General features: G+C 36.5%; 1 protein-coding gene across 3 annotated transcripts in view; it reads left to right on the top strand.

Annotated features, from left to right (window-relative positions):
• MYZAP (myocardial zonula adherens protein) overlaps nt 1-15,086 on the top strand; it is a 58,557-nt gene that overhangs the window by 20,408 nt on the left and 23,063 nt on the right. For all 3 annotated transcript variants that reach the window (XM_068696257.1, XM_068696256.1, XM_068696255.1), the window contains exons 5-10: nt 1,730-1,843; nt 2,719-2,871; nt 4,893-5,018; nt 5,907-6,035; nt 7,630-7,712; nt 10,357-10,462. In XM_068696257.1, coding sequence (XP_068552358.1) covers nt 1,730-1,843; nt 2,719-2,871; nt 4,893-5,018; nt 5,907-6,035; nt 7,630-7,712; nt 10,357-10,462 — 711 coding nt within the window. The remainder of the gene's footprint in view (nt 1-1,729; nt 1,844-2,718; nt 2,872-4,892; nt 5,019-5,906; nt 6,036-7,629; nt 7,713-10,356; nt 10,463-15,086) is intronic.

Raw genomic sequence — 15,086 nt, 5'->3', positions numbered from 1 at the left:
ATATTCAATACTGTTATTCACAGCCCTGGTTCAGAAGAAGCTTTGACAACTAAACATAGCCTGACTTTTAAGGGTCTGAGACCCTGACTTGTGCCCTTCTGACAGTCTTATTTGGAGACTGTTAGTTCCCTGCATGCTGTATTTATGCATACAGATCACAACACAGAACAGAAATCTGTGGCAAGTAGTATACTTAAATAAAATAATAATAATAAAAAAATCACCCCAACTTGAGAGGAAGGAGAGAAAACTGAATTAATTAGTCTTGATGCCAGCGAGGTGTACCCCTGATTGAGTACCATGTAGACAAATGCTGACTCAGATGTGGTGTTGTCTTCTTTGTGGCTGGTCCCTACTGAGGACGAGTGACGATATTCTGTATTTCTGGATCTTACACTTGACCAGTAAAAATCGTGCGTGAGTCTGAAAATCACTGGGGATAATGACCAGCTTTTTCAGAATCTCTAGTTCTGAAGCAAATGTACAGTTTACGAAGGATTCCTTCTGACATAAACAGCACACTGAGACATTCCCCACCCTGTTTCTTAGTATTTTAGAGTTCCTGAAAGAAAGTCCAGGTGTTCTTCTACCTAATAACATACGCTTTTTGATTTGATTGTTTTTTTTTGTTTTGTTTTTACATCAATGCCATCCTACATGCTATTTGAGGATCCTATTTAAAATCCTTTCTATACTCTTTGCTTCAGCTTTAAATCACTACACTTTTTTTCCCCATTAATTTCCAGGACTACTTTTTGTTCATGGAGTTTGTTTGAAGTTTGTACTTCAAATACTCAGCCCTGGGCAATATGTTTCTTCACACAAGTTCTTATCTTGCAACTTACTTAATCCATGCAAAGCATTTCTGCTTTTGTTTGTTTGTTTGTTTTACCTGAGCACACATTTGTATAGGGTTAACAGTAACTACTTGGCTTCTGCTCCCTGTGTTGATCTAATCCATGTATGACTTGGTTACTAAACACTAATTGTTCTCCATATCGGTCCCTGGTGTTCTTATGCTTTTATCGAGAAACAAATCTCATTTATCAAAGAATCCAAGTTGGGTTGGCCTCCATTAGTAACATTTTTTTTCCTCTTTTATTACTGAATGGTTCATAATAATTTACATTGTTTTGAGTTTCTGTCTCCTCTTAAATGATGTCATTTTGTACTTTTATTCCCTCCAGTTTTAAGCATGCGTGTGTTTGTATAACAGATGACAAATTTTTGTATAACGTAGCTCTCTGCTGACTCTCCTGTCTGCTTCATATTGTTTCATCCTTGAGTCGTCTTGGTGTTGCTTCTTTATGTATCCAGTTAGTCATTTCCTTCTTAATTAAGGCTATTCTACAGTTCACCCAAACCTTTCTAGATCTCTTCTTTTCTTGCATTCTTCTGGTTTTCACCCTGTGACTTTTTATAGTCCACCCACTCTGTCTATATAAGCCTGCTGCCAAGTGTTCTCTTGTCCTTTCGGAAAACAGACAGGTTTTACACTGATTACAGATCAGCAACAAACATAGCTACTTGTGCCTTGTTTCTGTTAGCATATTTGAATTATAAATTTTGTTTGTATGTTTTTGAGGTACAGGGACGTGGTTTGTATACTTTAAGCATCCTAGTACTGTGGAAATTAACCATGGGATCTGTCTATTCTGTAGGTCCCTTTGAAGCAATAGGTAAACTTGATCATTATTCTATATAAAACTTCTTTTTTTTTCCTGCTCAGGTGACAAATGCTCATCAGGAATCCTTAGAGAATCATGTGCGAGTGCAGGCTGCAGCCTTAGATAGCTTTAGTGAAATGAACAGCTCCTTGACATCAGCATCAATAGACTTGCAGGTACATTTTAATAGCTGTTTCACAGCTGACAACTTCATTTTCTGACGTGCATTTAAAAGCGTACATTAAACATGGATAACAAATACAGATTCTAACACTAAGGTAGTCCATAAAGTATTGTCTTGTGTATCTGAGGCATCTAATTTAAGAAACTAAGGAAAAAAATCTGCAACTATTTTGTAACAACAATTAAAAAAGTGTACAGTCAAGAAATACTGATCTGCAGCGGACTAATGTCACTAGTCATGTCTTTACGGAATATTGTAAGGTGACAATGTAATTTGTTCTGTATTATGCAAAATAGAACACCTTCTGTCTTATACCTACCTTCACCAGGTAATAGAAATGGAAGTAGCATGTGTGGATGCTAATAAGTACTGGTGAGGTTGTATATACCTGTGAAATGTAGGGGGAGGGAGAATGCAGGAACATATTTTCTGTTTTAAAGACTTTCAAATTCCCATGTATATGAGCTCAACAATTAATGGTCCTGTTTTCTTGTATATCACAGTTTTTCTCACTTTAATGTGTTTAATATGTATAGCATGGATCTTGGAGAGGAGAAAGGAAGACTGTTGGGAATAACATTTGTACTAAAATGTATCCATATTCCTTTTTTCTTTCTTTTTTTTTTTTTTTTTTAATAGTGCTCCAGGACTTGATTTCAATGAATATGTTCCTCATGGAAATTCCTTCTAGGAAACCAAATACAAAAAAAGTCAGAATTTTATATGTTAAAACTTTCAAAACTGTTCATGTTGTGTTGACTAATCATGAATCTCTTAAATGTTTTTTTCTATTCCATAATCTCTTGACTACATTAGCAAACTAGATTATTTGTGATTTTTAATATGTGGTTTGCCTCTTTCTTCCAGAAAACTCTAGTGGATGTTACTTTGGAGAACACTGATATAAGGGAACAAATAAGGAATTTAAAACACACACATGAGCAATCTATGGAAAAGCTGAGAGAGAAGCAAAAACAACTGGAAACAGCACAAATTGAAAATCAGTTACTGAAATTAAAGGTACAGTATATAAATTCCCCTGAAGATATTGCACAGTAAGGGCATTTAGGAATATATTAAATGAATTCCTTGGCCTTATTTGTGAAGGATTCTTCATCCATCACACCTTGCTCGTTCTCTAGAGCTGTCATATTCCTGTGAAATGGTTCTGTATTAATAACAAAGAATCCCAGCTGGCAGCAGTCAGTCTTTCCATGACATGGGATTACTCTCCAGAGATGTTGGCAGGTGGAAGTTCAAACTATTAAAAGGTAATTAGTGTCCATTTCTGTAAGTAAAGGGACTTTATAACTTTACACAGTGCTGTAAGAATGTCTTGATGTTGAGCCTGCTTATATGGTACTGCTTAATTTTTAATAGGTAATCAAGTTTTATGAACATACGATCAGCAGATAAGTGCTGTAGCAGCAAGTGTTTTGGAAAGAGAATTAAGCTATTTCTTTCAGAGAAATACAAGGGAATAAAATGCAAACTATATGGTTTTACATGGCAGAAAGCTTGACCGTTTTCTCATTACAATAGCTGAGGTTGGAGAACTTGCTTAAGAATACCATGACAGATGCCATAGTGCATCAATATTTTAATGCTTGTTTTCACTATCCTCATTGCTCAAGTTATAAGCAAACAAATGATGGAGAGTCAGTGCTAGGGATCATACTCCAGCTCAGTATATCTCAAGGAATTTGGGTTTTGATTGTTGGCTTTTTCTGAATTACATGATTCTTTCAGGCTTTCTATAGCATGAAAGGTTTTGTGTTATAGTGAAACTTAATTTATCTTCAGTCCCACCCACGAAGTGCAAGTTACTACCTCTGTGCCAGTATCAGTCTGTGAGTTGCCAAAGAGGGCAATTGTAGAACAAGTAAGTTCAGAGCTTAGTCCCTTGTCAAAGGATGAAATACACTGTTGTTATCCTACAGGGCACTAAGACAGTTGTTCCCACCATGTAAGATAAACACAAGATTTTAGTAAATCATTCGGTCCTTGAAGTGAAGAAAACAAACAAAATAAATGCAAAACCAAGACCTTGCAATCAGAACAAGGCATTTAGTGGTTTTGTAACCTTTAGTGATGAGCAAGGAACACTTTATTCTTTTCTCAGATGACAGTGTATTCGCATCTCCCTGACGTAGCTTTAGCAGCCACAGCATTCCAGTATAACCATTTCTGATTTATAGAATGTGCATTAAGAGAACTAAGTCCTAGATGAGCTATTTTACTTTGCTTTTTATTGCAGTTTACAGAGTAGATGGGTTTATGCTGTAAGTTTATTATCTTGTGTTTAATCAATGAGGGTGTGGTTCAGTGAGTGTTTTGAACGCACATAAGGGGGAAATCCTGTCTCTGAATTACCATTCTTGCCCTCTTCCCTGTAGCAGTTGTAGAGTTTCTGGTCCTGTGGTTAAAAATTAACCCTCCCTTACTCCTGGGTGTTTTCAGTCTGAGTTGTTCACTGATCAACTTTGCTCCATGGTCAACCCAGTTCCTGTGCTGGCTGTCATAGCAGTATGTGAAAAAGCAAGAGAGAGGAGGGAGGGTGCAGCAGTGTCTTCTGGTTAGCAGCACATACTTATGTTCAGCTTAAAGTAATTGTTGCTTTGAGAGTTGGTGGCTATCTAGAAATGGGAGTCTACACCATCTCTAATCTACATTTCAATAAAATGGCAGGAAACAAAACTTTTTCCATGGGGAAACAAACAGTGACTTGGAGGCTGTTATGGAAGGGCTCAGTAAAGAGGTGTGGCCTGGTGCTCTACAAGTGCTGGCTAGTTAAATACAACCAACATGAAACTTGATGAAATGGTAACTTCTGCAAATTTGAATAAGTTCTACATTGGCGAAGCATTGCAATGGTTTTGATGCAAATGACAATCTGCTTCAATAATGTCAAATTTATAACAAGGTGGAACTGAAATTCAAGGTGTTATTCTTGCATCATGTGAGTTTCATTTCTCCTGCTGACAGCAGTGCTCTGCTGACAGATGGGTCATCCATGACTTTCATCCTTTTCTCTCGTATAGGTGGAATCATCACAAGAAGCTAATGCTGAAGTCATGAGAGAGATGACAAGAAAACTGTATAGTCAATATGAGGAAAAAATGAGAGAAGAGGAACAGAAACATAAAGCTGAGAAAGAAATCCTCCTAGTACGTATAGCCAGTCTGTGGCACTTCGTTTGGGTGTCATTTCTCAGTCACCTAGTAATGTAGAGTTTTTTACTCCAGAGTGTACATATGCTACTTCACTCCTTTCTCTGTGACTAGTCATACCACTGTTACGAAGTTTTCCAAGCTATTGGGGTTGTAGGGCTGAATAAATAACGTTCAAGTACAGTAACAGTAATGATAATGTTGATTTCAAAATCTGAAATGGAGTAAGTTGGCTTTTTTTACTTCCATTCCTCTAAAAAGAGGAAAACAGGATGTCCAATTTTATTGATATTTTTAAAAGGGATGGAGGGACAATTTCACTGGACACTAGGGGAGCAATAAATCTTTCTGTCCACTGTTTTTGGTCCACCCCCAAGTAAAACCTGACTTTGATCAGTTCGTCATTGTGTTCTTCTACCTGGTAAAGATAGATAATGACTGAGACTGAAGGTAGATTCTCTAGCTTCTTCCTATTCCTATAGTTTTATATGTGAAGAAAGTACATAGCTGACCAGGGTAAATGGTAGTGTTTAAAATGCTGTCAACTGGAATAGCGTATTTGCTTGTGCTGTTACTTCACGAAATCCTCAGAAGGGAGAACAAATATCTAAGAAATGGGGAAATGTTTTTCTCATACTTTCATGATTCTTTACAAATATGTATGCACTTCAGAGTGCCCCAGATCTTTTGTTACATACAATTAAAGTTTAGGGTCACAGCTTCTCCAGACTTCTGGGCAAGTATAGTGAAAAGCCTTGAGCTTTGCTTAAAAACTATTAGCCCGGTTCTTTGGGCTAAAAAATGTTTATTCCTCATTAACATATTATATGTTATCAGATTTTTCATATTATATGTTAATGTGATTGTAAATGTTCTCGTTTAAAGGAGGAAACAAACCGGCTTCTGAAAGCTATCGAAGAGGCAAATAAAAAGATGCAAATTACAGAAACAAGTATACAAGAGAAAGATCAGAGAATTGGTGAGCTGGATCGACTGATTGAACGCATGGAAGAGGTATGAGAGTTCATTGCTTGCATTTTTTAAAGAAAGTGTGGAATTATATGAAGGGAATTTGATTTTTATTTTTATATTTTTTTGAAATTGCCTGCTGCTTAGTACCCTGCTCAGTGACGTACCGTTGCTGTTTGTATCTTATGTAGTTATTGTATCCATGTAAGTAAATGCACCTGGACTGCTGAAGAGACACTGTGATTAAGTGGTTCTTCTATTTTTCTAGTTGTGTTGACAGTCAGAGCTGCTTAAGGTGTCAACATTTATTTACTAAACCATCATTTCCTTCAGTGTCCAAGGTCTCCCTAGTCTAACGATATAATCATATATGACCTGAATTCTCTTAAAAATGCTGTTGGTAGGTCCACTAAAATATATTTTAGTTAGGTAGATTAAGACCCTATTATTATTAAGTTGTCTATTCTGACTGGAATTGCATCTCCAAATTTATCCGTGTTTCAATGAAATGCTAAACTAAGGGCTTCAAACTAAAAGTTTCTGGGGGATTTTTTGCAGATATCTAGCAGCTACTTAATTTTCAAAGATTTCTAATTTATTTAGATTATGACTTTGTTTTCTGGTATCATTCACCTAACTGAGAATGAATGTTATTGTTTAGTCCTTAGACAGAAGAGTGTCACTCTCAAAAGCATAAGAGCAGCCCTTCTGTAAGACTCCAATACTTTTGGATGTACTTGGGTGTCTCTCATTTAACTCAATAGCAGGCTTCTCATTATCTTTAAAGATCTGGGCCTTGCTATCTAGAATATAGAATAGAGAACATACTGGGAAATTCTAGTAAGTGGATAGAGTACAGTCTTCTGGTCTTACAAGTGAAGCATTTTTTCACCAGCTTTATTAAATATTTGCTACTACTGAAATTTTTTTATAAGACAGTCTTGTTGTCTTCACTGGTTAGTCTGATGTGCGTTTATATTGAGCCACTTTTGTCTGATGTTTGCAAGTAGAATTAGTGATTACACTGAGAAATGTTAGCTTAATATGCCTCTTATCAACTTGATCTGGGTTTTGGCATACCACTTGTAAGTATCATGCAGTGAAAAAAGGATTGTAATATAGTTCTTACAGTACAGATAAGTTTCAGGTTATTTACTTTGCTGATATCTGCCGGATATTTGCAGAGTAAAACTGAATGACTGTTAAATTCCCATTAAAGTGGATAGCTTCTGCTAATTTGTGTTAACAGTTCCCAATTCCTGATCGATCTTCACAAGCACTATGTTTGTGGATGCCCAGAAGATAAACAGGAACGTTTTTTGATTTGGGTGGAAGACAGGGTAGAGATAGAGGGAAGGAATAGAGCAATAGCTTTTATCTCTGCCTCGGGCTGAGATTTCTTTTTGGAGGGATAAAATGGAAAATATGAGACTTATGTAGTTAAAGATTGTGAGGACTCATCTCTATTCAAAAATTTCAGTTTCAAGTACAGCTGCACATCTTCAAAAGGGAAATTGAAAAATCTGATCTTATTTCTGTGTATTTTTTTAGTTGTGAATTTGATTTTATTATTTGCATTCTGTGGAAATATATATAGATACATATAGAGAACTGAAGGGTAGCATTTATTGTTGTTTAGGAACGTCACCAGCTGCAAAAACAACTGGAACTAAATGAAATGCAAATATCTGGAGCAAAATCTGAAAACTCTGACAGTGAGAGGTAAGATATGTCTTGTTTGTGGAACTAAGTAGTTGTTAGTGTTAACAGTTGTTAGTGTTAGCTAACTTCAGGGGGTCAGTTGCTTTGTTTGTTTTTGAAGACATCTGAATTTTATCTTTCCTAACTTTAACACTGCAGTTTAGGAGAGATAATCCATCTGATGAGTTCCTTTATTTAGATATAAAATATCATTTCCATGCATTTTTCCTGAAAAGTTGTTTGTAAACATGCAGAGTACATTTTTAGGTGGAACACACAGTGACATATTTGTAGATTGCATTTTTCTTAAATCTGCATTCCCAAATTCTGCATAGTATGAACCTGACTATGAGTACTTTGATCGTCTCCTTCTAGACTGTTCAATACAGTTTTAAAAGAAAATACATTCTGTATAAATATTAAGCTATAGGATAAAAAGGTCCGTCTTTGAAAAGATGAACTCATGATGAGAGCAAAAGTTCTGCATATGACTGCCAACATTTCTTATGTATAAAAGAGGGAGAATGGAATATATTTGAGGCTTGGAGAAGTGTATCCACGTATGTGAGGGACATTAACATATGCACATGAACAAATGAAGGTGTGTAAAAAAAAAAATCTGTCATGTAACATCACAGTGCAGAAATAAGCTGTGGAGTTAGTTATTTGAGGAAAGTTGAAGGTCATGTTATTGGCAGTGAGACCTCTGTGAATGGTTCTGCAAATCATGAGGTTTAGAAGGAAGAGCTGGTGATGTTGGCACCTGAATGTGCTGTTTCTGCCAATGGGTGGCATGTGCATCCATTGCTACTTTGAGACTGACAAAGCACCACAACTAGGCAAAAGAAATTTATGTGACACTACTTGAATGGATAAAGATGAATTTTAAGCAGCCACTGAATAATCATACTTGATTACTACTAATATTTCTGGGGCACCTAGAAGCTCAGTTTTAAAGTTTTGACATCCCACTATTCTTTATGAAGTATAATCATAAAAAGGAGTCCCTGCCCAGAGCATCTTAATAGTTGTATTGAAGTGACCTGCTTATCTGGTTGCAGGAAAAAAAAAAAACATCTTTTTACATCAGCCTGTTAAAATAACAATTTAGAGTGTACAGATGTTGCATGCAACATAGAATTTGGAGATGAAAGATAATTGCTTTCTTTCTTTACCACCAGATAGCAGATACTCTTCTCACTTCAGTGAATATTGCCCTATCCACTCAGCATAAAAAGTTATGCTGCATTAATAAGGGTAAAGGAAAGACAGGAATTTGTGCGGTGCAATGCGAACAAGCATGTGGTTGTAATCTATGTAATGCAAGCAATGAATCTCTGTTCAGATGCTGAGGTCTGTTCTTAACTTCTCTTCACCTGTATGTTCCTAGTCAGACACTTATCTCCACATGAGCAATGCCATCTGCTGTTTCTCTATTACTATCAGTACATCAAATTTGGAATCTTTCAATAAGAGACCAGCTCTGTGTTACAGTTGCAATCAAAATGGAAACTTATTTTGTGAGACCTTAATATGCAGGATTGAAAAACCTGCAGCAGTGCCTTGATTTTTTGAGTCCTTGTCAAAGTGCTGCAGTTACAGTTTTGTAGACTACTTTACTGTTAATAGAAACTCTTTATGGGAGAGAAACAGCATACAATTCAGTCATTCATTGGAATCATGTCATACAGTTTGCCATCTGCTGCTTTGCCTTAAAATGGTCGTTCTGTTTGCAGCTTCAGCAGTTTCTTCTGCTGTACACAGAGCAGGATGAAAAAAATCTTTTTTGTTTTTGAATCCCCTCCTCCACTTCTCAAATCCTGTCCAGTCCTAACCATAGGAGTACAGAAGTTTATTTTGCAGGCAAATGGTTGATTTTTTTAAGCATTTCAAGAATTGTTCATTCAGATAAACAAGCAAACAAACAAACAACAACAAGCAGATGTTCCCATGCTTCTCTCCTGTTCTTCACATGTTCTAAAACTACTTTCCTGGCAAGCTGTCGAGTCAACTTGTGATAGGAGTTCTGAGGGTGTTCTATTTCTGTGTAAAACTGCTTTGAAGAAATACAGTATCTGTCTGCAAAGTCATACATAGAAACTTTAAACATCCATGCCAGTTCCTGCTGACTGTTGCTGACTTAAAACTACTCCAGTTAGCATTCTAGTACTGTTGGCAACTATGCCAAATCCTTGATTTATGGCAGCCCTATAGTAGGAGAGCATTTAAAAGGACACCTTCAGATGTGCCTCCTGGCTTCTATTTAGTATGCATTACCAAGAAGTTTGCAGGTGCTAGTAAGTCCATATAATTGTGCCTTTCTGGTGATAAAGATCTAGTTGTCTAAATGCCAAGAAAAAACAGACATCTCAAGGAGACGAGCTTTATTATATCATTTAATTGTCAGCACTTTGGGCTCTGAGTAAGCACACCAGTATGTGCGACAAAGGTGAGTTAACATGGGTGGAGACAGTAACTTTGGCTACAGGAGTACCATTAGAACGTACTTTATACAAATAAAATCCACGTCTGCCAGTGGAACTTGGCTTGTTTATCTGTGGACTTAATCTTCCTGATTTGTGGTGGGATTATGGCAATTTGTTCTTGTTTTGCTCATACTGCATACCTCCACATTTATATGCTTATTTCTTCCATCTTTTGCTAGGTCACAGCATTTGGAGGAGGTAGCAGCAAGCCTAAGGGAGCGAATCAAACATCTGGATGATATGGTCCACTGCCAACAGAAGAAAGTCAAGCACATGGTTGAGGAGGTGAGATCCAGTAAAACAATGTATTTTTGACTCTTCTGGAAATGCTGATTCTTTTAGTACATAATCCAGAGAGCTATGTTCTGTGTGCAATTTCCTTATGCCACCTGAGTTACAAATACAATAGAAGATGAGTTAAGCATCTGAAGCTAGTAAAGCAGAAAGAGAAGCTAAAAGCAGTTTAATCCAGTGGTTTTTGGCTTATATACTGTGATCTTTGGGCTGACTCAAGTCTTTGAGCTCTTTATGTTAGTCCAGGAAATACAACTCAACTTGAAGTATTCGGAGTGCAGAAACAGGGCACACTAGTTATTAAGGGTCTTCTTTCTATACACAAGGGTAAGGTAGAAGCTGCCCTTTATATTTTATGATTCAGTTCCTCAGAGAAATAGCAGGACAAATACAGATTTCAACTTTAAAACAAACAAACAAACAAACAAAAAAACCAACTTTTTCTTGGGATATCATCATAGCTGATCTAATTTTCTGCAAAATTATAAGCATCATTTTGCTGGAAAGCTGCTTTAAGTTACAGGCTACCTACGTGCCAAGAAACCATTCAGCAGTCAGAAAGCTGTGATTGCAGACATTTCTGTTTCTCCAGGTGAATGATAGACTGACATGGGATATATGTAAATTGTTTAAATTGGAGCTATACAAAACAGACTGACAGCACTATTATGCTGAGCCTTGTTCCTGCACAGAGGATGGGCATTCATGAAGTATCTCTTATTTGTATTTTGACATCGCACATCCACAAAATCAAATGTTTACAAACTATTTTATTCTAAGGCATTCTGTCTGCATTCCTAATATGCTATTAGAGGATTTCTGATTAGGCTTGCATTTTTTCTTATTTATCGAAGTATTATTACACCTCTGTCTATATGCTATTTACCTATATCTATCTTGCTTTATATTTTGGTTACAAGATTCTGATGCAGTCCTGATATATGATCAGATGTTTGATACTAAGTTATCCTGTCTTACATGCAGAGAGATGCAAAACTGAGTAGAAAAAAAGGGGATGCAAAATTACTTCTCTCTTTCCATTCAAGTTCTTCCATCATATATATTCAATAGTGTACTGTTATAAAGTCTTGAGGTTTTCTAGTTCAGCTTGCCTTTTTTTTTTTTCTCCCCACTACTTTCAAGCATCATAGAAGGTTGTCTAAAACTGGGCTAGTAGTTTTTATGCCACAGTACTCTATTAAGAAAAACATCTCCGATCTAATTAATCTGGAACAGTTATTTAATCTGGAGTCTATTTTATATTTCAGTAAGTCAACCAGAATATTGTGAGATATTTTTTTCCCTACTCAAAAGTACTACAGGACTTGTCACTTTGATATTTGTGGCAACCCAGATGATTCTAGTAATACATACTACATAACGTGTATTCTAAAGCGCTTAATGTAACGACCTCTAGTGGACCGTGTTGGTATGAGAAACATTAAATTCCATGGAGTGTTTTGGCAAAAACAGGTATAAAGCTTGGGCCAGTGATTATTATATCAAAAACAATAGTTTTAATTGGAGAGTTTAGCTTTCTGATTCCTTGTAATATGTATCTACTGGTGTACTCATCTACACAGAAAGCCCTTCCAGATCTTCTGGTCATCCTCTTTAAAAAGTAGAATGTTAAATATCTAACTCACTACTAACTCACTACTTAACTGTCAAATATAACTAATTTATTTGCTGTCTGGCTACCTCCTTTTCAAAGCAATTAACAGTCTGCAAATCATTTTTTGCTGTGTGTAGAGAATATACCTTATTTTCCCTTTATTCCTTGTCTGTTTTAGTTTTCCTTTTAATACAGTTAACTTGAAAGCTGCATGAACACTTGTAACTGCATTATGTTCTGATTAGTGAACTAACTAAGATTTCAGTAGCAGAAATTTGATCAGGTCCAATGGTGCCAAATAAATTAGGCACTTAATATTTTTAATTTCGTGGTGTCTATGGTGTATGTTTCAGGTGTCTGTGGTGTATGTTTCAGAAAATAACTACCATATTGCTGGCATGCTCCATTTAAACCTTTTTTAATTAAAGGCTTAAAAATAGTAGCTTTAATTGGGTACAGAGAGTTGTAGTTGCCCACTGTAGGGAAGAACGCATTGCAGATGTGTATGCCCTTTAAAAATCAGACCTCTGCACATGCATGGCATTGTTTTGTGTCTCTTCTGTACGTAAACATTAGAAAAGCATTTTAAGGTTCACTTTCAGCAACACTTATCAACTATGCCATAGTAGTTGAGAAACTGACAACAAAAATACTTCTTAAATAGTAGGACATTGAAAGAGAATACTATCTGAAGAGATGATGTGGAGATGTTAAAAACTAGTGAGCAGTAGCACTAAAACACACTAGAGTAGATAGGGAAGATTTTGTAATTGTACTGCTATCTGAGTCCCAGGAAATGTGCTCATCAGAGTATACTTGAAAAATACGTATCTCTCTGCATTAAATTTAACCTAATGCAGAATGTAGTGGCTAGGAAGATCAAGTAAAATCTCATGTGAACCTGCCATGTTACTTGTCATTGAAATACTTTTATGGCTTGTATCTGTAAAATAACGTTACATCTTAGGGTTTATGAGGGTATTATAAGGATCAATAACTTGTATTTAAATAATATAATTGAGAAAGAATGACCTTAGGAGCTAGAAAGCATGTTCTCTGAAACTCTTAGCTTCTCTGATGCATGGGAATAGACTGCTAACAGGCTAACCTGGGAAACCCAGAACAGAAGTAGCATAACAGTCAAAATTATCAGCAGTATTTTTGTTAGAAATTGAAAATAAATAAATAAATAAAAAGATACTCTATGAACTAGGTGAACAAATGTCTAAACACTTGCTTGACTACAGGATAAGCTTAGTGTTAAGTATTCAGCTTGGTATATTCAGATATAGCTCTGAAGTATAAATGGACATTTATTCTTCCAGCGTAAACCATGACAGATTTGTGCTGTTAGAATCACCAATTTAGACAAAGTGCAGTTACAGAAATGAACATCATTTCAAAGTGGTGCTTAACAACCAAAATATGCTGCTTCGAATTCATATGGAAAACTGTCAAAATTGAAAAAGTACTCAGACAAATCTGATGGCTGAAAAATCACAAAATAGATTGCTGTTCAGTCCTTTTTTAGGGAAAGATGGTGGGTCACGTGCAAGTGATAAATGGGAGGCATTCTGTTAGAGAACAGCAAGCAGTGAAGAGGCAAGTGAAAGGAAAAGCGTTAGTTTGGAGTTTTGAGATGCAATAGGCAGCTCTAACACCTGTAGTGCTGTTTTAATAGCACTTAAAATGTGTTAGGAGGCTGTTGTCAGTCCTAATCTAGGCATGCAGGAAAGGGGATGCTGACAAAGAAACACTGATTGTAGAAGGCATAGGGGAAAAGAGTATTAAAGTCTTCATTTCCAAAGGACTAATATTGAATTCCTTGCTGATTTTGAATGCAGTAAATATGCAAATTGCCTTTGGTGGAACTGGACCCAAGCAGAGGACAATCACAGTTCAGTGTGGTTATGTGACATTTCAGTCATTAACAAAACCTTCTTCAATTTGACCTATACAGACCAGTCATAAACAGGAGCATGGAAAACAGTTTTCAGAAGAAAATAAAAGATAAAATAAGAGTTAAAATTAAAGATATTAAAAAAAAAAAAAAGAAAACGAGGAAAAATTCTGGAAGTTTTCTTGAATCTGTGACCTTCAACATCTGTGTTACCTCCCTCACACAACCATTATTCAGCCTCTTAGGGTTTCTCTTCTGTGAAAACCAAGATCAGAAAGAGCCTTCAGAGCAACAGCTGACCTGAAAGTTATCCAGCATAGTCTTGAAGCCTGATGTTACCATTGGAGAGAGACTGCAGATGTCTTAAGGCTTACAGGTTTTTCCCTGCCACTGCAGCTGAAAGTGCAGGACTTAACATTTGGCAAGTGTGCAGAAGTCCAGCCCCTATCTCCTGTGTAGTCATTTTAAAATGTTGACTGGGCAGAGACAGGCTTTCAAAGGCAGGCCCCCAAATAGCCACCTTGATCAGAAGCAGAAAATTCACAGGGAGAATCCCAGCATGAAAGGTGGAAGGATGCAAACTTCAGACCCTTCCACTAAGGAGTTTCCAGTTCAGAGACTGAAGTGATAGGAGCCACAGGGGTGCTAGGGGAGGGTAAGGGAAGCTGCAACCACATTGCTTCTTTAAGGGTGGAAATGCTTCTGTGAGAGGGATGAAAGCTTGCTCTTTTAGGTTATCTATTCTATATGGTCGGCCAGTTTAAACCACTTATGTCTGTGTAGGAGAAGGGAAATGGTTTAGTGTTGGATAAAGCTAAAATTCTTCAAATCCAAAAATTTATATGAGCAACAAAAGCATTTCTTGACATTATCTCCATTTCAGTCCTGGAGAGATTAAGAGAGATTAAGATTTGAAATCTGTGCAGTTGAAATTGAAATGGAATGCACTTTCATGGCACAAAAAGCTCATGTTGTACATATTATTTAGTATTAAGAAGCAGGAGAGAGGAGAAAAGTATTTACATTTGTAAACAAAGCAAGTGGGTTGATGCAGATATATAGAGCTGTTCTGAAGGGGACTGAAAAGAGAAAAGGATATT

This window comes from Anas acuta, chromosome 12 (genome assembly GCF_963932015.1).
Source record: "Anas acuta chromosome 12, bAnaAcu1.1, whole genome shotgun sequence".
Taxonomy (NCBI): domain Eukaryota; kingdom Metazoa; phylum Chordata; class Aves; order Anseriformes; family Anatidae; genus Anas; species Anas acuta.
This window is presented reverse-complemented; position numbering and strand designations above follow the sequence as displayed.